The sequence below is a fragment of the Durio zibethinus genome, chromosome 2 (assembly GCF_047325235.1).
Source record: "Durio zibethinus cultivar Kanyao isolate XHJ-2024 chromosome 2, ASM4732523v1, whole genome shotgun sequence".
Taxonomy (NCBI): Eukaryota; Viridiplantae; Streptophyta; class Magnoliopsida; order Malvales; family Malvaceae; genus Durio; species Durio zibethinus.
The window spans coordinates 34,569,132-34,592,465 of record NC_143163.1 but is presented as its reverse complement, the minus strand read 5'-3'; the positions used below and the strand labels follow the sequence as shown (position 1 = coordinate 34,592,465).

The 23,334-nt window shown below is 33.6% G+C and overlaps 4 protein-coding genes across 10 annotated transcripts; 1 reads left to right on the top strand and 3 right to left on the bottom strand.

Moving 5' to 3' along the window:
• Positions 1 to 279: 279 nt before the first annotated feature.
• Positions 280 to 3,467, bottom strand: LOC111317982 (thioredoxin O2, mitochondrial-like). The gene is made up of 6 exons (XM_022920557.2): positions 2,913 to 3,467; positions 2,673 to 2,789; positions 2,489 to 2,568; positions 1,834 to 1,878; positions 1,240 to 1,337; positions 280 to 593 (listed from the first exon to the last, which is right to left on the bottom strand). The coding sequence occupies exons 1-6, from the start codon at positions 3,163 to 3,165 to the stop codon at positions 584 to 586; spliced, it is 603 nt and encodes a 200-aa protein (XP_022776292.1). The 5' UTR covers positions 3,166 to 3,467; the 3' UTR covers positions 280 to 583.
• Positions 3,468 to 3,675: 208 nt separating this feature from the next.
• Positions 3,676 to 9,989, bottom strand: LOC111317981 (uncharacterized). 5 transcript variants are annotated; one of them, XM_089753112.1, is made up of 11 exons: positions 9,939 to 9,989; positions 9,460 to 9,506; positions 9,254 to 9,372; positions 8,342 to 9,134; positions 6,518 to 7,665; positions 5,954 to 6,215; positions 5,666 to 5,872; positions 5,296 to 5,469; positions 4,596 to 4,793; positions 4,334 to 4,444; positions 3,676 to 4,201 (listed from the first exon to the last, which is right to left on the bottom strand). In XM_089753112.1, exons 4-11 carry the CDS (start codon positions 9,035 to 9,037, stop codon positions 3,869 to 3,871), a joined length of 3,129 nt encoding a protein of 1,042 aa, XP_089609238.1. In that variant the 5' UTR covers positions 9,038 to 9,134; positions 9,254 to 9,372; positions 9,460 to 9,506; positions 9,939 to 9,989; the 3' UTR covers positions 3,676 to 3,868. The 5 variants fall into 5 exon arrangements, with proteins under 5 accessions (XP_089609238.1, XP_022776287.2, XP_022776288.2 ...); XM_022920552.2 differs by lacking the exon at positions 9,460 to 9,506; XM_022920553.2 differs by lacking the exons at positions 9,254 to 9,372; positions 9,460 to 9,506.
• A 2,407-nt stretch (positions 9,990 to 12,396) lies between these two features.
• On the bottom strand, positions 12,397 to 15,889 carry LOC111317979 (NADH dehydrogenase [ubiquinone] flavoprotein 1, mitochondrial). Of its 2 annotated transcripts, XM_022920550.2 has the most exons (3): positions 15,745 to 15,889; positions 13,368 to 14,836; positions 12,397 to 12,724 (listed from the first exon to the last, which is right to left on the bottom strand). In XM_022920550.2, the coding sequence occupies exons 1-2, from the start codon at positions 15,745 to 15,747 to the stop codon at positions 13,379 to 13,381; spliced, it is 1,461 nt and encodes a 486-aa protein (XP_022776285.2). In that variant the 5' UTR covers positions 15,748 to 15,889; the 3' UTR covers positions 12,397 to 12,724; positions 13,368 to 13,378. The 2 variants fall into 2 exon arrangements, with proteins under 2 accessions (XP_022776285.2, XP_089609223.1); XM_089753097.1 differs by lacking the exon at positions 15,745 to 15,889.
• Positions 15,890 to 19,896: 4,007 nt separating this feature from the next.
• Positions 19,897 to 23,203, top strand: LOC111317478 (uncharacterized). 2 transcript variants are annotated; one of them, XM_022919905.2, is made up of 4 exons: positions 19,897 to 20,360; positions 20,460 to 20,735; positions 21,034 to 21,171; positions 21,560 to 23,203. In XM_022919905.2, the coding sequence occupies exons 1-4, from the start codon at positions 20,034 to 20,036 to the stop codon at positions 23,096 to 23,098; spliced, it is 2,280 nt and encodes a 759-aa protein (XP_022775640.2). In that variant the 5' UTR covers positions 19,897 to 20,033; the 3' UTR covers positions 23,099 to 23,203. The 2 variants fall into 2 exon arrangements, with proteins under 2 accessions (XP_022775640.2, XP_089599140.1); XM_089743014.1 differs by having other exon boundaries at positions 19,899 to 20,735.
• Positions 23,204 to 23,334: the final 131 nt, after the last annotated feature.

Sequence of the window (23,334 nt, the reverse complement as noted above, 5' to 3'; positions counted from 1 at the left end):
GCTCGTGATGGAAGTAAAGGAAGCTTAGCCTATCTTTATGTTTCAAAATTTAAAAAAAAAAAAAAAAAAAAAACTCTTTTTGTATAATCACACTCAAATTAGTTAAAAAATGACAGTAACTATACAATACCTAAATATCGGCAAAAAAAAAAAACCTAAATGGAAATATCGGTTTTACATGCATCTCCAAATAGATATATGTATATACTTTGTTAAAGCATAGGCATAATAATCCTACATTTCTGAAACAAATAAATTGAAATTCACTCTCCGAAAAACTTTTCGAAATTAATAATTTGAGAATTTAAAAGCTATTGCAAAATCAACCTTCACATATCATAAAAGTATCCCAACTTTGCCTCTCAAATTATAATTTTAATCACTAAACTCTTGATCAGCAAACTCTATGATGACAAAACCTATAATGAGAAGGGTGAGAGAGGCCTACTGTCCAAAAGGAAATCTTACAGTCATTAAGGAAACCTAAAAACCATTTATTTCCTTCTTTGATTGCTTGAAAAAGGTTCCATAATCGTCATCAAGCATCGATTTCATTTATCTCTTCTAGTGAACCATCCTTTCTTCAATCCTTCCTGTAAAACAAAACAAAGGAGCGAGTAACTATATGACAAAACAGACAGCATTCACACCTCCTCTTGACATTCAAGCCACAAACAACAGCCTCCCAAACAAAAGCAACTCAATTCTATTAGGTCAGAATTTTTTTAACTTGAGTAATTAAAAAATATATTCATGTAATGCACATGAATACAATTAAAACAAAGTTTCAATTAGATAAGGTACTAGTTTATAAAGTTGACCATAGATACGAACTGGTCCAATTTAAAATTATTTCAACTTGAACCTCTACACAATATCTGGTTCATATAAAGAACCTTATATGAACCAAAAAAGAGAGGCAGATAAGCTCAAAAAAAGGTAACTGTAACGTTATCATTTAAATGTGCAATATCGTTTGCACTGGTTTTATTAGTTGCATAGAATGCATAAAAGCATGAATTAAGAATCAAAACAACAGACACCGTCAAAGAGTTTACACTTATATTTAGCTTCTAACCAAATAGAAAAGCAATGCAGAACAAGAATGTCTTAAAGTTCAACCAGTATACAAAAATTGGATAAATTAGTAAGTATTATATAAAATCATAATTATCCAACATATATATATATATATATATATATATGTTTTAGTAAAAGTGGAAAGCAAAGAAAGATTACTTCTCATAGAGTTTCTTCATTGTTTGGACTATGTGCGTAACATCAGCACCAACAACTTCATCCTCCTTTTTGCCTTCTTTAAAGAAATGGACAGTCGGCTGTAGCCAAAGATGAAAATTTAGTGAAGGAAGAAAGAATTGTGTTCATATAAAGAATGGAAAAGATTCTAGGAAACTTAATATACCAAGCTCAAAAATCTTATCTGAACAGTAAAATTACAATGGCACACAGAGAACAAGCATGTGCAATCTAATTTGACAAGTGAGATACACAAAATACTTCAAAAAGTTAAGAAATTGAAACTTAAAGTTGACCACTGACAACCAATAATTATGATAAATATAGACATCTTATACAATTACTTACTAGGATACTAATCATAACTATAAAAAAAAAAATACTTAAAATTGCTAGAAAACCAAAACTAAGATTTTAAACTAAAACTAGAAATAAAAATCATACTTATTCAATAAATGCTTAACCAGTTTCTCACCATTTGGAAGAACAAGAGAATAGTAGCAAAAACTGTTTGCCACCTCAATTATCGAACAATAAAAATTCAAATAAATGTCATAAAATAATGAAATTATTTACCACAGCATTAACTTTTAGTGTTTCCAATTTTCTTGCAAGGGCTTCCTGCATCATGTCAACAACATTAGTGCCAGCTAGTAATACTTATTGTCAGATAGTACTTCACAAATGCAAAAAATAAAGAATAAGAATTTAAGCTTCTAATTATAATCAGTAAGTCCCAACAAAAAAGGTAACTGGAAAGTAAAAAATACAACAATAAATGCATTGTCCATGCGTTCAAAAGCTTTCTCAATACCACTTTGCAAAATTTACATATGAAAATGACATCACAAAATCCAGTGGGTAAAATTTATAACTGTTCTCAAGAAAGCTTAGCATGAAAATCTATCAATAAGCCCTTGTATTATCAAGCAAACATTTCAATCTCAAAAATGAAATGGGGCGTTCCAAAAAAATTTTCCTGTCCAAATCATTGTGATCCAATACATGAAAAACGAAATTGATAAATTCATGTTACCAGCAAGAAGTAATTCAAAGTGAAACTACTATTAATGATATATAATGAATCCTTCAATAGAAACATTTGCAATTTAAAACCTATGGAAGAAATACCTAATCTAAACCCTAAACCCTAAGTCCCACTGGTTAAATATATAACACAATCAGTAAATTATGAAGCTAATAAGTTCAAGAAAAAAAAATCATTTTTAACCTCGTCGATATCCATCTTATATGTTGTTACATGAGGGTTTCTCCGAGCCAACTCGTCCATGACTGGACCGATGAACCGGCCTGCAGAGAGATGGAATACAACAAATATTAATGAAACAAAGCCAATGCCTTTCATATTAGAAAAAAATGAGTAAAGAGTTATAAAAAAAAAAAAAAAAACTTACAAGGGGCACACCAGGTAGCAGTGAAATAGAAAACAGCCGGCACGGATTCGCCTTCAGCTTTGCTAACTGCAGCATCGAACTCTTCTTCTGACTTAACGGGTACGATATTCTCTGGAACTGAAATCAAAGAACCAAATTATATAAAAAAAATTACTTTTTTCCGATGTTCAAACTTCAAAGAACATTATAATTTTTCATGTAATAAAAATCTAACAGTGACAAGAAAAATATAAAATTTACCTGGCGGTGGTTCGGGTTCGGATAGGGATGATGGGTAATAATCGTAGGGAAAGTCGGAGAAGGGTCGGTGGAGAGTAAGGTTTTGAGGGGTGGAAACTGGGAAGGGGTTTTTAGGGACTGAAGAATTTGTTTTGGGGGTTAAAATTAAGTAATTTAGGTTCAGAGGAATCCGAGAAGAAGAAAAAGAAGAAATCGACCGGAAATTGAAAGAGTGACGAAGAAGAAAGGGCCGGATGATCGATTTCGCTCTCATTTTTCCTTTCTCAGATTCTCAGTTACTGTTTGGTTTCTAGTCCAAAGGTCTTCGTGAAGCAACATTTTAAGGAGAAAACTGCGGGGCTTTTGTTTTGGGCTGCCAAACTATGGCTGGGCCTTGAAAATGCATAAACATTACTGGCACGACCGTAAAAGCCGAAAACAAAGCAAAGCCCTGCAGTTTTCTTCTTTAAAATGACGCTTCCCACGCCGACCTGGAAGCTGGAAACCCAATCTCAGTCTTCCACTTCCGGCTTGAAACCCGACAGACACTGAGTAGCTAATGACAGGGAAATCAATTATCCATTCGTGAGCAATTATCCTTTTATTCAAATCATTATCATTATTTTTTAAAAAAGATTTATTATCAAATCCAATAATATATCTTTTAAAATAAATATTTATTATTTAATTATCAAGTATAATTTGTGATAAATAAATTTTTTTTTAAAATGTAATTACATAGGATTTGAACAAAATAAACATGTCATACCATCTTTCTCATTCATCCATGAACAATAGGAATTTATTGTTTTTAATATATGTACGATGAATTAGAGGAAAAGACCAATTTTTTCTCAAATCCAACAAAACTCAACGACTTAATACACCAACCTAGAGTCACATGCATATATACAAAAAAAAAAAGAAAAAGCCGAGTTCAGAGAAGCACAAGGGATGGGGGGTTAAAAGAAACATTGCTATTCACCATCTTTCCATATCTCTCGGATTAGCTGATATCTAACAACTTTCCGGCCTCCCTTTCCCATTCTCAGCCAGTTCGGTGCTTTTGAAGTGGGAGAATCCCGGGGGTTCTCAATAATGATCGAGTTGATGGGTGAATCCAATTCATCAAGCTCATCATCACTAGTGTATGATTTTTTGAGCACTGATGACCTACTCCTTTGCAAGGCTTGATTTCCCACCTCTCCTATGATGCCTGCTAGCGAAGCTGCGGGAGGTGGTGAATAGACTGTCGGAGTAGCCATACATGGAAAGTTTGTGATAGACTCTTCCCCTGCCTCAGAATGATCCTAAATAAGAGAAAACAAATCAGTCAGGAAATCCAAAGCCTGGCACCATAAACTTGCAACAGTGCAGGGTGATGAAGGAAGTGGAAAGTTCATTTTAAGCTAACTATTTTTTTGTTTTATCACATGACAAACCTCCTCCAATGCCTCAAAAACTGCCTCTGAAACTGGGTTAGGATTGAACTCGTCAGGCACAAAATTGTTAAGAACCCTGCCGATCAGCGGTGCGCTGAACTTGGGGCATACCTTCAACAATAAAATTTGAAGGGAAGATGAGATTCACAGACAAGAATACAGAAGAAGCAGAGGAATGAGGTAGACAAGAATATAATATATATATATATATATATAGCTTACTGAAATTAAAAGAATAATACTAGTAATTCCAGAACTATACCTCTTTCCTCGTGGACCGATCCACAAGCATATCAGATGGAAGCATCATGAGATCACTCAATGCATTTAGAAGACAGAAAGCCTTGAAGGAAGCCTCAGATCCAGCATTCTTGTCATCACCAACTTCTTTGCTATCTTCAGGACCGTCATTATCATCAATACCAAATAGATCCGTTAGCCATCTTGACCAGTTTCCAATCTGGTAACACAAGGTCAACAGAAAAGGATCCTTTTAATCAAATGCTATAAACATAATAAACTGTTGCGTACTTCATTCATTATTAAGGCAACTGCTCTGAAGCAAATTCAAAGCCCAATCTTTTATTATCTGTTAACATTTGGGGGGAAGAAATCACAAGGTGCAAGCAATAACATATTAATAGGCCAAATTTTCTGACTGTCAAACAAAATCAGGTATGTTACAGAGAGAAATAAGTAGAAGGTAAAAAGCATATTAACAGGCCAAAATTGCAGGCATTGATACTGTCAACTGTCTCCAGCAAATCAGTTTTAGACCTAAGGTCCATAAATGTATATTTTTTATGTACATATAAAAATATTAACTTCTGTAAAAAAAAGTAAGGCGGGTAGGGTGGGGAAGGATTTCCCCATAAATATACGGAAACAGGTTCAGATCTTGCACATCAGGGAGGCAATTAAGAATTAAAGTAGCTGAAAAGAAAGAGGAATCAATTACTCACAGCATTTTTTAGTTGTACACCTGCCCCAAAGCTTGATTTGCCTGCAGGAATAGGGAGAACCTTTGAATCACTTATTGGGTCAGAAACAGGATCTGTTGGCATTTCTTCAGCTGATTCACGAAGAATAGCATTGAACATTGCAATATCTAATCTACCCACCAATTGCTCCATGACCTAACCATGGAACAGAAAACAATGTTTCAATCAAATTTGTATTTCAACAGCATTAACAATTAGATAATTAAAACCATAGAATTAAGGATATGGCCCCATCATTTTACAAAGAGACATTATGAACATAAAGAAGCATAAGATCCAAGGCCAAGTTTTGCATGCATAAATTAAAAAAAACTATCATTTATCATAATACCAATTTAGCCAGCACAGCTAAGCAGCCACACTCATGTCCACATGCTCGAATGGGACAAAGCCTCTCACAGGCATCTTTAAAAGCCTTCTTCCAAAGCTCAACTGAAAAATTACCCTGCTCTTGATCACCTAATCCATATTTTCTTGTTGTGGTTTTCCTTGAGCTTGAGCTCTTTGCAGCAGCAGACTGCATATGTGGAGTCAAAGTCTGGCAAGTATAATGGGGGAACTAATGTCAGGTATGACCTATGAAGACAATATGCTGTAAGCTTTAAAAGAAAGGATTGACCTGCCACCAGACAGACTCAATTATTCTGGAGAAGATCCATGCTTCAAACTTTTCCAATGCAAGTAAAAACGTCTGAGGGTCCACCCAGTCATCAGAACTTTCCGTTGAATTGCTTTCCTCTTTATCCAGAGGAGAGGAATCCTCCAACACCATTCCATCACTACTACAATTTAAGCACAGTCCAGAAAATAGCTGCATTTCCCCAATAGCGTGGCTAACAATTGCTCTCAATACAATTGAATTTGACAACCAGAAGGTTAACCTATGAATAATGGAAAAGGAAGGGTCAAATGTATGCTGAGTATAAAAAAAGGCACACATACAGAGAGAAGCATTTCAATAAAAAAAAAAGAGGAAAATTATAAGGAAACAAAGACAAATAGGTATGAGAACATAAATACATTTATCTGCAGTCTGAATGTCAGCTTAATGCCACAGATGACTAAATTTTATTTTCTACAACATGCAAACCAAATTAACATCTTTGACAATAGCAAAGACAAGCTAAAATCTGCCAGATTCATTTTATAAAATGAAAAAATTACAGAAAGCGTTAGTGCACACCTTGGAACATCATTTCCACATGCTTTAGAGACCAAAACCAATCCTGAAACAGCAGCCCTCGCTGCACTTGCCCTCTTATCTTGGGTACTTCTTCTACAAGCATGAATATAGAATCTAGAAAGTCGTCTAGCCGGAGCATGAACCTTGTTTGTAGAACTCCCATGCTCTGCAATAACAGAATAAAGACTAGCCTCAACAACAGCAGCTTCTCTCAATTCTTCTTCAAGCATTTCAATTTTGGACTCCAATTCAACTTTGCCTTTGGAAAAGGTATTTGCATTTTCTTCAGTTTCATTACATGTATCATTTGTAGAACCATTATGAATCTTTTCAGGAATATCATTTTCCTTTGCCTTCTCCATGAACTGAGTCTGCTTTAGCAGCCCATAACTTTTATCTGAGTCAACTTTGCTGTTAGAAAGGTTGTTTGCAGTTTCTTCCCTTTCACTAAGTATATCACTTGTGTTATCATTAGGAATCTTCTCCAGAATGTCATTTTCCTTCGCCTTCTCCACAAACTGAATCTTCTTTGACGGTCCATTACTCTTAGCTTTGTCAAAATGCAACTGAACAGATGTCACATGCTTTTGTCTATCATTGGCAACAAAACCACCTTTCACTTCAGTTGTTGCCAAGCTGGATGCTAAAGTGTTACTCCTCAAAGTGATTTGCCTTCTCGTTGAATCTTGAGGTGGTCTAAAACCTAACCTGTCCTGCAGAGAATATTCCTCAGGATCCAAAATCTGGCTTTCCAGTTCATCTTCCCATGATGACTTTTCCTCATTCCCCTTCCAATGACCAACATGTGAAATGCTACTTAAAGATCTGTCTACATGGCTTTGGTCATGCCTCCATGATTTTCTATCACCCTCTCTTTTGGTTTGGGAGTCTTTATCTTTTACATGGTCTAAGTTCAAATCTACTGGAATGGTAACACACGTCTCCAAGGATGAAACTTTACCCATGGGATCAGTTACAGGATTCTCAGGGTTGGAGGATAATTCTATTGAAGATGAAGGGGATGTATTCCCATTTCCTTGCTTGAATGCTTCAACAACTGGACTTACCCCTAAGTTTGCACTTGTTCCACCAGAAGAAAGAGTGAGCCCAAGCCTTCCTCTCCCACCATTCGCTGATTCTGATTGCTTCTGTAATCGATAGTGACTTGCTATAAAACATTCAGAAATACTAGCTCTGCTAGAATGACAACCACCAAATTAAACAGAACTTTTACAGTCCTCCTAGAATAGAATCACGCTGGTAGATAAGAAACTGCCATCTGGTGTGTGCCCAAAACTAATAGATATGCTTCATAATGGTTAAAGAGGGATCATACCTACAAATTTATCACTGTAAATATAATTTTTACTCATCTTATTGCTGCTAGCGATTTTCAGGCTAAGACATGGCCTAATCACCAGCCATGCCTTACTTCAAAAGAGGTCCTAAGTTGAAACCTCCTTCTGCAGATTAATTATACAATTTAAGAAAAAACTAAAGGACAAAAACCTGACAATTTTTTAGCTTTAAATATTCAGAAAGATGCATATGCATGGTAGATGCAATTTCAAATAACAGCATCAAGAGCAGCATATAAGAGCATGTCTTAGTTGCATGTTGTTAAGTCCTCAAAACTTACTTATGGCAATGCTTAAGGATAAGAGTCTGCCAAGTCAATTTCACAAATCCTAAAACCAACCCAATTCTAGACCCCAATTCAAAGACAACTGTTAAGATTGCATTGCCAAAATGCAAAACCTTGTATAGAGATAATTCAATAAAAATGGAAACAAAGAACAAAACGAGAATGAGGAACTTAAGTACCTTGTCATGTTGACTATGTGACTCTTTAGAAGGATCAAAAATAGAAGAAGAAATAGTTTGGGATGAATGTGAGGAGATATCATCATCATCAGTAAAAGAAGCAATCTCGGTTTCCTCATCATTTCCTTCATTTATCGATTCGGAAACAGATTCACTGCCATCCTTGTCTAGTGACACTTCTTTGGACAAGCTGCCTTTCATTGATGAGCTGGAGCTCTCTTTATCAAATGGCTGGATATTAAGATAAAGAACTGGATGTTCTATGTTCCTTGAATTCTTCTTCAAGCTAATAGGAGTGCTAATGGTTATAGTTTCCTTGATAATCCCATAATCTGCAAGGTTTACAACAGCAGATCCTAAAAGTTGACCTTTTGCCACCTTGTCTTTCCGAGGCTCATACAAGTAAAACTCTAAACAATTCTTTTGGAAACTATCACGGTTGGTGCTCTTACGGGATGCTTCCTGACATAAGGTTACTGGAAGTCTGAAAGACTCACTGAACTCAATCTTTCCATTCCCAATGCTAGAAGTTAAGGACCCAGAACTCTGATCACCATTTTCCCATTGAAGCAAAACAGATTGAGCCGATCGCAAAGACTGCAATGGTGTCCAAGGATTAATCTCCTTTACATATACAGTGTAGTCAACCTGAAATAAGTTGCCCTTTCTGTTCTTAGTTCTTAGGCCAAGAACCATTGTTAGAACTTCGAAGAAATACCGGTTTCACTCTTAATTGATATGATCACTCAAAACGCCTTCAAGCGTATGAAAACCATGCATCAGAGACCTGTATCTGGGGAAAACAAAATCAGATATATGTTGAAAGTAATTGAACAAAATTACAATATTCCGTAACAGAAAAGCAAATGAAATGAAAAAAAAAAAGCTTGTGACTTTGCCAGGGAAACTTACTAGTTAACAACCAAACCAGAGAAGAGAAGGAATCAAATTGGAAACAGAACGTGGGTCCATATATAATTTTTAGTAATATACCTCCACCTTCAAGTTCATGTATTCCATTTGTTTAATTTCTAAAAGCCAAAATACAAAAGTTTAAATATATATATATATATATATATATATATAAAGAATAAAACAGATTAGAAATGTTTCTTTACTAAACCAAAACAGTTAGTGTACATGAACCTGAAGAGAACCTCCACCACTAAATAGAATGAAAAAAATGGAAAAAAAAAAAAAAAGTTAACAACCTACCACTTCATACTCAAAGTTCAAACTAAGGAAAGAGTCAAAAGAGACAAATGAAACCCTTTTTCTTACAAAAAAAAATGTCTTAATTAAACATGGTTGATGGTGGGAAGATGGATCAATGTCCATGTAAAAGAGTAAAACTAAAAAACAGAAGTTTACATCTAAAATATTAGTTCAGTAGCAACCAAACAAAGCTGATAATCGTCATTGCAACGAAACTATAAATCACATAGACAAAAGACAAGCAACCCACTTCATGCAAACATCATTAAAATCAAAACACAAAAAAAAAAAAAGGAAAAAATGATTAAAACAGAACATCAGATGATCCAGAGAAAAATCACATAAAAAAGGACAAACAAACCGAGAGTGGAAATGCACGTACAGTAGAAAGGGTAACAGTAGACAAAGTTTAGGTAGCTAAGGCATCAGAGGCGAAATGAGGAAGAAAAAGTAAAATTAATAATAATAAAAGAAAAGTTGGGAAAGTGTCACTGTTTTGAGTTGTGAAGGGTCAAATTATGAACATTGTGTTTGAAAAAGCGGTGGAGAAACGAGAAAAGCAAAGAAATGTCGCAGTCTTAGGAGGCGGAAGAGGAGGTTTTTTTTTTTTTTTTTTTGTTGTTGGGTTAAGTTACTTAAGAAAAAAATAAAACAAAGTCTTTCGTTGCTGTTGCCATGTCTATCCGTTTTCTCTCGTTACTGTATCCGTGCGCGATATGAAGGCAGATAGGAACGCGTTAAGGATGGTGGGTCAAGGTGGTGAAAATGGTGGGCAGTTTTTAACTTTTTTTTTCTTTTCTTTTTTTTAAATTAGTACCAGTATTACTTAGATTTTTGCCTTTTTTTTTTTTCTATAAATGCAAATTAATCTGTTAACCCTTTTCATTTGTTAACTGTTTTTTCCTTTATTTGGATATTATGAGTGATTCAAAATTGGAGAAAATATAAGAAAATTATTAGTCAGTGTCATGGTTTGAAATTAGTTAACTTAAGAGTTAGTATTTAATTAGTTAATAAATTAATAATTTAAATATTTTATTTTTAAAAATTTTAAAAATTTAAATATTACATTAAATATTTTATAATAATTTAAAATGACATTAATCTTTTTCAAAACTTTAGTTTTTTTATACATTAATAGTAAAATTTTTTCATTATATCAATAAGATTAAAATACCGTCACATTATTTATTTTTTATTTTATTTTAAAGACTTTGCTTCACTTTATTAATCTTAAAGATAAATTTTAAAAATATCATGAATGTGAAAGCAAATTTAAAAGAATGCTTTCAATTGCTAGAAAACAAAAACAAAAAAAGAGAGAGAGAGAGAGAGAGAGAGAGAGAATTTTTTTGTTGGAAAAAAAGGTTTCGGTGAAGGAAAGTAACTTGTGCATATCTCAAATTTCAATAAATTTATTTTTTATTAAATAAATTACTAAAAACAAATTTTGAATTAAAAGGAATAAAATCAACTTAAATTAATGTAAAATTTTTTAATTTTATATTTTTTTAATTATTTATTTTAACAAATACAAAAAATGAAAGGTACAAATAAAAAAATAGTTTAATCTCTTTTTTTGAATTTATTAAAATTAATGATTAAAAATATAAAATTTAAAAATTTTATATAAATATAAATTAATCTCTCTCTAAATTTAAATATTATAAATGAAGTATTTAAATTTTATCTACTAAACTCTTTCAATTAAATTAAAATGAGTTGGTAACATATGTGCGACCTGTTTAATTAATGTAGAGCTGCATCGTCTAAAATTGTACTAATCATTCTTGTATATAAAATCTTCTAGTAGTGTATAGTCTGTCTAATCACAATTTATCCTAATTCAACATATCAATTATCAAAAGTTTTACAAACAATAAATAATAGATAAGAACTTTCATTATTGGACAAAAAGGACGACACCTTTCGGCATAACCATTCAATGGACTTGAATAAGACTACAGCTTGACAACTTTTACAATCAAACCCACCCACACCTAACAAATTACACTCATCGTAAAAATTTGAACCCCCCCCATAACTTTATGGCGTCAGGTTGACAAAATGGCACTTTTTTTTTTTTTTGTTGAAAAATGCCGCATCATGTTGATGGAAAGCTTGACACATTTTCACACTTGATTCGTAAAATATTTGGTTGGTTTCCGAGCTAATCGCCGCGTTAATCATTTCTTTAATAATTTAGGTAGATCAAGAGTGAGTGGTCCAAGGATCCCATGTGCTCAAAAGGCCTGAAATTATTTTTTTTCAGTCAAATTGTACAATTCATCTCTTACTTTTATAAAATTGTGGATTTAGTTCATTGACATTAATTTAATCAACTGGAATCCTGTACTTTTTATGAATTATGATTTGTTATACGTAAGCCAATTATTAACAGCATTAAAAATTTGACGTTAATTGGGTTAGAAGGTGATTGCTGGGGTTTGGCATTTGGATCCCCGATAACATAAAAGTAAAGGGATCAATTGTACATTTTGACCCAAATTTTCACCGCAATAAAAATATCATGACACCTGTTCTAGCGATTATAACTACGTAGTCAGTTGAACGGACATTCATTGACTAATCACAAAAACTGTAATTGGATCTTTGTAACTGGGATTTAAGGATTGGGTCATGCTCGTTAACAAACTCAAGCTTTTTAGGATGAAGATCCAAACTCCCTATAGCAGGTTGAGCTCAGTCCTGCTCTAATTTTAGGCCTGACATACCCACCCAAGCTATTCTGCATTTCTGCTGCTGCATATTTTTATTCTATTCATCAGTTTCGTTATCAACTCATTTCAGTATCTGCATTCTACAACTTCTATGACATTGCAAAATACAGATATCATTATATGTTCAGATTTCAAAAAGAATACAGATGTCATTAACCATGTTCCTCAAATGGGCCGAAAAAAAAAAAAAAAAAGAAGAAAATGTTGTGGATGCTGTGAGAAACAAGTATCCCCGCCCAGACATTAGAGACATTCATTATTTTCTCAAACAGAGAAATGTTGTTAATGCAGCTTAGGAGAAAACAAATAAAACACTACCAGACCACCAGATGCCTGAGTCATCTTTGCTCCAAGTTTTGGGTACTTCAATTTTATTATTCCAGAATAGCCACTTGCACGGGAAATTCCTTACATAGCATGAGACAACCTGTCAAAAAACTTTAGATGGTAACTCAATGGTTGCTGTGGGACTGATTGACATGATGCAAGAATTTAAAAAGGATAAGAAAACAGGTGATGAATATGCTATCCTACTCATGTCCATGTCTTAAAAGAGGGAACTGAATGTCTCCATATGCCATTTTCCCCTTGAAAAAAACTAAACTTGATTTGGTCGTCATATGCCTCATTCCTTTGCCTTTTCTTCTAACTCATTTCTTTCACATTCTTTTAACAAAATCATGGTCCAGTAACCGGAAAACCAGATACTAATTAATAAAGAAAATATGCACAGTTCTATTGACATTTTTTTAGGGGCATAAAAGGAAGGCAACTACTGGTAGGGTCCCAGTCTCCCAGATGATATGAAGGGAAAAACTAAAATAAATTCCTTAAGGACATTAGAAGAAAAAAGTTGATTCTCAGTCATTCATCTGCAAGCACTTTACAAATCCAGCACCATATTTTTTCCTTCTCATTAAATCATTCATGTGTATCTGGGTATAGTGCGTGGTGCAAGCATGCATAATGCGCATGACAGACCAAGAAGATCACACAAGATAAGAGTACTTCATATTTTGGAAGAAAAAAATGCAGGACAAATTGAAAGTCAAAGAGGTGCCGGAAGCAACCTGAGAAGAAATTAAGCAGAAGCCTCCAGCAACTCCTTTTCTGCACGTTTTCTGATCCTTCTCTCGAGCTCCGGCCTAAAATGCCGTATTAGACCCTGCACAGGCCAAGCTGCTGCATCGCCCAAAGCGCAAATTGTGTGCCCTTCAATCTGCTTGGTCACCTCCTGAAGCATGTCAATCTCTTCCAACTTTGCATTCCCAACTTTCAATCTTTCCATAATCATCCATAGCCATCCAGTCCCTTCCCTGCAGGGTGTGCACTGTCCACAACTCTCATGCTTGTAGAAGTAAGAAAGCCTTGCAATTGCATCTACAACATCAGTTGACTTATCCATAACAATTACTGCAGCAGTTCCCAGTCCTGACTGGACAGCCTTGAGTGCATCATAATCCATCAGGACATCATCACATATGTGCTTGGGTAAAAGTGGAACAGATGAACCTCCCGGTATTACTGCAAGTAAATTGTCCCATCCACCTCTGACACCTCCACAGTGCCTCTCTATCAACTCCTTAAGTGGTATACTCATCTCCTCCTCAACTGTGCAGGGCTTGTTTACATGACCTGAGATACAAAACAATTTTGTCCCCGAATTATTCTTCCTCCCAAAACTGGCAAACCACTCCGGACCACGTCTCAATATTGTAGGAGAAACAGCCACAGTCTCCACATTTGTGACAGTGGTCGGACAGCCATACAATCCTGCATTAGCAGGGAAAGGAGGCTTCAATCTGGGTTTCCCTTGTTTTCCTTCAAGGCTCTCCAAAAGTGCCGTTTCTTCACCACAAATATAAGCACCGGCACCATAATGGATGTGAACATCAAAATCATAACCAGAATCACATGCATTTTTGCCCAACAGTCCAGCTTCATAAGCTTCTTTTCTAGCTCTTTCAAGGTTTTTACGTTCATTCACATATTCACCTCTAATGTAGATATAAGCAGCTCTAGCTCTCATCCCAACCCCAGCAATCAAGCAGCCCTCCAATAGTTTGTGTGGATCGTGCCGCATGATTTCCCTGTCTTTACAGGTTCCAGGTTCACTTTCATCAGCATTGACAACGAGATAAGAAGGACGGCCATCAGATACTTTTGGCATAAAAGACCATTTAAGGCCTGATGGAAATCCAGCACCTCCACGTCCTCGGAGTCCAGATTTCTTCATTTCATTGACAATCCAATCAGCATCCTTGAGTACTAAATCCTTGGTTCTATACCAGTCACCACGTTTCATAGCACCTTTGAGAAAAGGGTCGTGCAACCCATATAAGTTGGTGAAAATACGGTCTTCATCTTTTAGACCACCAAAATGGGTTTTCTCTGGTGGTGGAGGAGGAGGGGGTGCCTGTGGAGCACCAGCAGTAGTTGCTCCTTGCGTACTAAATGATCTAATACTTAGATTCCACCTCTTAGTGCTATTTCTCAACAAAGCTGCCCTTTGCAAGGAAAGAATGCCCTTTATGGGTGCCTAGGCAAAGAAAGAACAACTATTACTAACCTCTTTATTCTTTTCTGTTAAAACTTTTTTCCCAAAGACTTTGGGACATAAACTAATAAATTTTTTAGCTTCCATGAAATGATCTAATTACCAGAAATAAATCTAATAAATACTCAACAACACTCGAGAAGCAAACAATAGCAAAGTTGAAGTAACAATCATGTTTTCACAAAGCAACTGACATCGGAAAAGGCTATAAAAACAGTCCTAGTGGAACACTGAAAGGATAATTGGATGCCTATTTACTAATAACTCATAACAAATGAAATGAGTAGCAATAATACACTCAGTGCAGCCGGTGGCAACAAAAATAAAGGAAAGAAAATACAAAAGACACATCAAATTTGATTTTACAATTTAATCAGTCCATCTAATCTTAAGTCGACTTCTCTCTGAATTTAACTAAACCATCTTTCCGATAATTAAATGCAGAAATTACATCCTTGAAGACAAAACATAAGCCATATCAAAATTTGAAGCAATTAACAAAATTCTTGATTCCTCAATCGCCTAAACCCCCTTAGTTATTCAAATGAATGATGATATATTAAAATCTAACACTACCTAAAATTAATTTCATAACCCTAATACAACAATCCAGCTTCACTAAGCTTAGTTTCTCGCAACTAGAAAAGCAACGGTCGTCATCAAAACTAAAATTTTCATTTTTGTGCCCTCATTTTCCACTAGCTTAATCGCATCCAAACAGGAGATGAAGGAGTAATATGAATCAAAAGATTGATATAGAATTAAACACGAAACAACATTTCACGATCACACAATCATATGAATCGACGACAAACCCTACGTAAGTGAAAAGAACAAAAAAAAAAAAAGAATAACTAGCCAAGAGGAGAGAGGCTGGAAATGGGGCGTACCATAGCATGAAATATCGCGGATGAGCCTTTGATGCTTCGCGATTCAGCTCGACTGCAAAATTCCGATACAAAGGTAGAGGAAAATGGAATATGAATTTGAAGATGGGCAACGGCTACGATCAATTAGCCAGTCTACTGCTGCATTGTATTGCTGATGGATCGGGCTTGCTTTTGTAATTTCGTTATCTGGGTTTCCAATATGATTCCCAATTAGTTGTGGCCCAAGATTAGTGGGCAAGGCGCCTTTTGGGAACAGGCGAGAGTCTTCTCATGGTGATGAAGCCTGTGTTTTATGATTGGATCATTTTAAATAGATGCAGCATGAATCAAGAAAAATAATTAAAAATTACATCTATACTTTTTTTTAATGGACCAAAAGTGTAGCCCATAAAATAAACAAAATTATATCTAATCCAAGTAATGTCATTAATGGATATTGAATTTGTAGTAATTAATTAGTGATCAACTAATTAGTTAAAACTCAATTCTTATATGGACTCTTATTAGCCTAATAAATTTTAATTAAAGATAATTGAATTTAATTAATTATCTTTAATTAAATTTAGCAAAAGAATAAAGGTAATGCTAAAATTAAAGAATTAAGGAGAATTGATTGAATTCTTAATGATTGGAGACAGTGGGATTAGTACCGAAAATTAAGTAAATATTTCATCCTTCTGAATAATTGTCAGTTTTAGGCATAGACTATTTTGGCCTCAAGGTAAAGAAGTTTGAAGTGATTGAAATTAAATGTCAAGTAACAGTTATACGGAGCGAGAGCAGCACGCGCAACTGTTCACCCATCATTGAACACGTAAAGACAAGTGAGTTAATGGATGGTAATTAGCTTAGAAACTTCTAAAATTTTACCTCTTTCATGAACAAATTTGAGTTTTTTTTTTTTTTTTTCAATTCTTAATCTACTTTTAATACGTGCATAAATTTCTTTAAATCATAATTTTTAAATTTCAATTACAATGATATGTTAATTGATCAAAAGAATAATTACCTCGTGTAAATATGAATTTTAAATATAAACATGCAAAAATCATAAACATAGTTTTTAAAACTGGATCAGATGTTAAACCGTTTAAAGTTTTAAATCAATAAGTTAATGTTTCAATCACCAAATCAATCGGATCAATTATTGATTTAATAAAAAATATAAATATTTAAAAATTTAAACTCTTAACTTAAGCTATAGTTTAATAATTCAACCATCAGATTATAAATTTTAATGTATATCATAAATTATAAATTTTAAAATATAAATTTCATAAATTAATTAATTACTAGCTAGAAATGAAATTATTTAATATTTTATTAAAATCATATTTTATATTTTAATAGTTAGAAATAATATTTATATTTTAATAAATATAATAAATAATAACTAATAAATATTTATTATTAGTATTTATATTTATTAAACTTAAATATTATTTATTAATATATAATAATTAATCTTTATGTAATAAAAAATCTCCATATATAAAATTAATAAAAAGGATATATTTATATTTATATGAAAATTAGTAAAAAAGAAATTAAAATCATTTCATATTTTTTATATGAATATAGATTTTTTTATTAATTTTACATATATACATTTTCTTGTATTAATTATTTTCGATAAAGTTCAAATAATTAATCATTTTTATTAACGTTTCATTTTTATTAATTTTATAATTATTTTTAATTATGATATTAATTAATAAAATTTTTTGTTCGCTCATTTCTTTTAAAATTTGTTTATTTTTACACATATGTAAATTTTTTTTGCATTGCTATTATCCATATGTCTTAAAATATGTCAACATATCATTAATAAAAAGATACAAGAGCTTTGATAGTAAAAATAAGAATTGAAGGGTTTATTTAGATAAAATAGTAGTATAAAAACTTAATTAGATTATTTTGAATACTTAAATGATTTTTTTTATATTTTACCTAAACTTATTAATTGATAATGAATCGGTTCAATTAAAAAAAAAAGTTCAATTTACTAATAATTTAAACCAATTTAATTACAAAATTGGGTTGGTTTTAATACTGATTTATTAGTTCAATCGATCGAACCAACACATTGGTTCAATTCTAATAACTATAACCATAAACATAATCCGATATAATTATCTTATAATTTATTGTTTTTTTTTTTTTAACATTTGCATTTTCCTTACCTTTTGATATATTATTATCACCTTTCATGCATCTATGAGTATTTTTAACTTTAAAATTATCAAAATTCATTTTTGTTTGACTTATTTTCACCCTCACCGGTGAAATTTTTTTGATTGTTTGAATGATCAAATATACTTAGAGTTTTCTTTAAAAAATCCAAAATCATAAGAAAACTTTTTGATTTAAAATTACCTCGCTGCATGATACAAAAAACAAAGATAAATTATACTTTTAGTCATGTAATAGTAGTCATGTTTTTAAAATAGTCATCAAATCATTAAATTTTTTAATTTAATCATTTAATTATGAAAAAATATTTTTTTATCACTTAATTGTTAATTTTTAATGACGTGTTGATGTGGTAATAATACTTTAGTTATTATATATCATGTGACATTATTACGTCAACAAATTTTTTTTTAATATTTATAAAACCATATTAAATATTATATGATGTGGTAATGTCATATGAAACTTAAAAGTTAATGTGTTACTATCACATAAACTAATGATTGAGTGATAAAAAAAAATTATTTAAAATTGAATGATTGAATTAAAAAACTTTATAATTAAATGGTCAATGATGTGTTTTATAACAAATACAATTTATTTGAATATTAATCTAAAAATTTATGTGTTCTAAACATTTTAAGATATTCTAGATTTCCAATAGCACTAAGTGGTTAACTTGAAATCTAAAATTAGATACGAATATTATATTCGTATTATTTTATACAAAAATCATATATCATAATTTGTGGTAATATGAAAATATAAAATATAATTTTTTTATTTTATTAAATTTATTTATAATTTTTTTAAAATTTTAAGCTATACTATTTATATATTTTTATTTATATTATTTTTATATTATTTTATCATACTATATTTTAAATTTTTAAATCTATATAAAATATTAAAAAACGAATTCGAATACATAGAGTAAGTTGGGGTCTAAAATTCCATGTCAGGCAGACCAAAGCAGGTCTTTTTGGCTCAAACCAAAAGTAGGTTTTACCTACGAACTTAGGTAGGTAACCTGTTTCTTGATTCTTCAACACCCTAGTCCCTAGAAACACTGTTAAGGCCCCTCCAAAACCAATGATGCAATATGCGGATTCTACTGTAACGTTCCAATCAAAGTAGAAAAATTTTGTAATTTAAATAAAAAGAACGTAATCTAAATATAAAAAAATTATAAATGTTAGAATTTAAATTTAAATATACTGAATATTATATTACGTAAATTAATATTCAAATTTAACAAATTTTAATTTTCAACCATGTCCAAGGATGTATTTGATTTTGATATTTGAACATGGTGATATACTAATATATATATTTTATAAAAAAAAATTTAAAAATAGATAAATTATTTAATTTTTCGAATCAAAATAAAATATGTCATATCTGACAACTTAAGACATATAATTACAAATTATGCATTTAAAATGATCTAACAAATTATCACTGATAAAATTCGAATTTAAAATTTTTTCGTCAAGAAAGGAACCGATCATTTGTTAATAATGATATATTAATATGGTTCTATCAAATCTTACCCAAAAATAAGTAAACAACTAAACATCCATGTCTTACATTATATTATATCATTTTCGCTCTTCTTAAGGTACGATTTGCAATGAATTTCTTTCCTCTTTAATATTATCGCTTTTTGTAATAATCATGAGTCATTTTCATGCAGGCCAAATCCGGCTGATACAGCGATGTAAGGACAAATCTTTGTCCGCGACAAGGGTCGTCTCGTCTAAGACCGGATTAATTTCTTATAATTTACGACAAAGTAGAGAAAACTGGCTTTGTATTAGGCCAACTGTTTCAGTTAACATGTAATAAACAAATGATTATTGAATGCATCTCATTTGGTTCAACAAACAAGAGGAAGCTTGAGCTCAACGAAACCTTTTTGAGTGGCCACGGTAAAATCAAAATTGTAACCGATAAGATTCAACAACAAACTCAAGCTTTTTTTTTTTGTTTTTTACGCCAATTACGGCCCTGATATGTGGGTAAATAAAAGCACTAACCTCAGATATTAACAGATTAATATAATTCGGAAAAAATTTTACCCGGTTGAAATAAAAATGACAGTAGTGCAAGGCAGTTCTGGCGGAGGATTTATTGTCGGGAAACTGGTCTTCCCGGTCAACTACGAAGAGGAAGTTTCTCAGAGACTCGTCGATGCTTTGCATGGTAATGATGTGAAGTTGGCGTCTGAGTGTTTAGCTGATCCTTTCGTGGACGTGAACTTTATTGGAACAGCGAGCTTGAGGGCCAAGAAGACCGAGATTTTGTTACATGAAGAGACTGCGCACGAAGTTCTTGTCGATTACCAAGAGTTTAAGACTGAAGTTACTCCACTGTTTCTTGCTGCTCATGTCGGAAACATGTTTCTTGTTAAGAAGTTGCTGGTAAAACAGTTAGTAGATTCATATCTATCAACTATGGCAAAGCTATATTTTTATTTTATTTGGGCTGTTAAAATGAAATTTGATTTATTTATTTGGCAGAGCCTAGGAGCCAACGTGAACCACAAACTGTTTCGAGGCTATGCAACCACAGCAGCGGTAAGGGAGGGACATATCGAGATTTTGGAGGTTCTCCTCAATGCTGGTGCTTGTCAAGAGGCATGCGAGGAGGCTTTGCTGGAGGCGAGCTACCTGGGTTATGCCAGACCTGCCACACTACTAATGGCGACTGACATGATCCGCCCGCACGTTGCCTTAAGAGCTCTTGTCTCTGCTTGCTGCAGGGGGTTTGTTGATGTTGTTGACACGCTTATCAAGGTAATTCTGTTTTTTCTTTCTTCTTGGTTTTCAGAATTAAAGCAAGAAGTAGTAGTCATTTTGTTTTCACTAGCTTCATTATTGAAAAATTGATAACCAAATTTATCATCGTTTTCCAAAACTGCTTAATTTCTTGATGCTGTTTCACTGTTTTTTATTTGTGAAACACTGTCCTGTGATGACTGACGACAGTTCTGTTAAGTTCGATTTCCCCTTAATCAACTCTGTAATTTGATCATCTATTTTAATTCTTAAATTAAGGTTGTCTTCTTGACGTTTGTGCTCTTATTGGTGACAGTGTGGAGTAGATGCCAATGCAACTGATAGGGTGCTTCTTCGATCTTCCAAGCCTTCTCTACACGCCAATGTTGACTGTAATGCACTAGCTGCTGCTGTTGTTAGCAGACAGGCTTCTGTTGTTAGAGTACTTTTGCAGGTAGGCATCTTTCACACAGTGAATGAAGGTCATAATCCATAATTATATAATGATTTTGGGGAAATTAGTGCAACAATAATGTTTAGTAAAGAGGAAAATATGCCCAAGGAGTTGAACCAGCGGTCATACCATGACAGACAAAAGTTAATTTTTTTTCAATGCGTCATGTAATATCAGTGGGCATCAGTGTCATTAATTATTACAGCTCTCCTTCATTGGAGTATTTGTGTGTGTAGTATATAACATTTGTTGAATTAACACCCTGTTTGCAAAGGAATTAAACTCGTGATATAGGTATACGGTTCAGAATCAATTGTTGTTTGTTTAGTTGTCGTTAGAACATTCTTACATGGTATTTACTAATTAGCCTTTTGAAACTGGTGATCAGGCTGGCATCAAAATGGACCTAAAGGTGAGACTGGGAGCCTGGTCCTGGGATATTGATACAGGTGAAGAAATTAGGGTCGGTGCGGGACTAGCTGATGGGTATTCCATCACCTGGTGCGCTGTTGAGTACTTTGAGGCCAGTGGTGCCATCTTGCGCATGCTCCTTCGACACCTTTCCCCGGACACCCTTCACTATGGCAGGACCCTCATCCACCATGCCATCTTATGTAACAATGCATTGGCAGTTGAAGTGCTTCGAAATTGCGGGGCTGATATAGAATTCCCGGTTAAAACAACTTCAAAAACTGAGTTACGCCCCATTCACTTGGCTGCAAAACTAGGATTTACTAAAGTTCTTCAATGCCTGATTGTAGCTGGCTGTGATATCAATTCCCGAACAGCTTTTGGAGATTCTGCACTTATGATTTGTGCTAGATACAAACGTGAGGGCTGCCTTAAAGTACTGGTCTCAGCTGGAGCTGACTTTGGATTGGTAAACTCTGCTGGCCAAAGTGCATCCTCCATCGCAGGGTTAACCAGGTGGAATCATGGCTTTCTAGAAGCGGTTGTGGATGTGATTCAAGCAGGGAAGAAACCTAAATCAAGCAATCCGTCCGCATTTTCTCCGCTGATGTTCATTATTCAAGCAAATGAAATTGAGGCCTTGAAAAAACTCCTTGAGCAGGCAGATACTGACCTTAATGAACAAGATGATGATGGATATTCAGCTTTGATGATGGCTGCATCAGGTGGCCATGTGGAAGCTTTCAGATTACTTCTTCGTGCTGGCGCTAATGTAAAGTTGTCTAACAAATACGGTGAGACTGCGATTAGCATATTAGAGTTAAACCAGAACGGTGATGTATTTGATGAGTTAATGCTGGAATATGCACTTGAAGAGGCGAATGGTCCCATCGGGTTTTATTCTCTACATCGGGCAGCAAACCGCGGAGACTTGAATTTGGTTCACATATTAACTAGTAGAGGCTGCGATGTTAATGCCCTTGATGCTGATGGATACACCCCATTAATGCTAGCAGCTCGAGGAGGCTATGGTGGAGTCTGTGAACTTCTAATTTCTTGTGGGGCAAACTGTGACATCGAGAACGCAAGACATGAAACAGCTCTTTTGCTTGCAAGGAAAAAAGGGTACGGAAACGATGCAGAGAATGTAATTCTTAATGAGCTTGCTCGAGCTCTGGTGGTAGATGGATGTCGAGTGAAGAAGCACACTAGGTGCGGCAAAGGATCACCCCACAGTAAAGTACTGAGGATGATGGAGTCTAGCGGTGTTCTGAGGTGGGGTAAATTGAGTAGGAGAAACGTGATATGCAAAGGAGCTGAAGTTGGTCCTAGTGAAAAATTTCGTTGGAACCGGAGGAGGAAGTTTGATGTTAAAGAACCAGGAATGTTCCATGTGCTGACTACAAAGAACAAGGAGGTGCATTTCGTGTGTGATGGCGGGGTTCAAATGGCTGAATTGTGGGTCAGAGGGATTAGACTTGTGACAAGGGAAGCCATTTTTGGCAAACGACAATAGTGTATTTCTTATGCATCGCTGACCAGACAATTTTTTTTATTCATGTTTCATTATCTAAAACCTATCTTGTCTAAACTTTTAATTTTCACCAATTATCAATTTATAATCACATTAAAAAATAGTATTATAATTAAATATATCATTTTAGTATTTTATATTTATTTTTTCAACAAAAAAACTAATAATAGCTTAGATATTATAATTAAATATTATTAATGTTGAGCTTCTATGGCTCT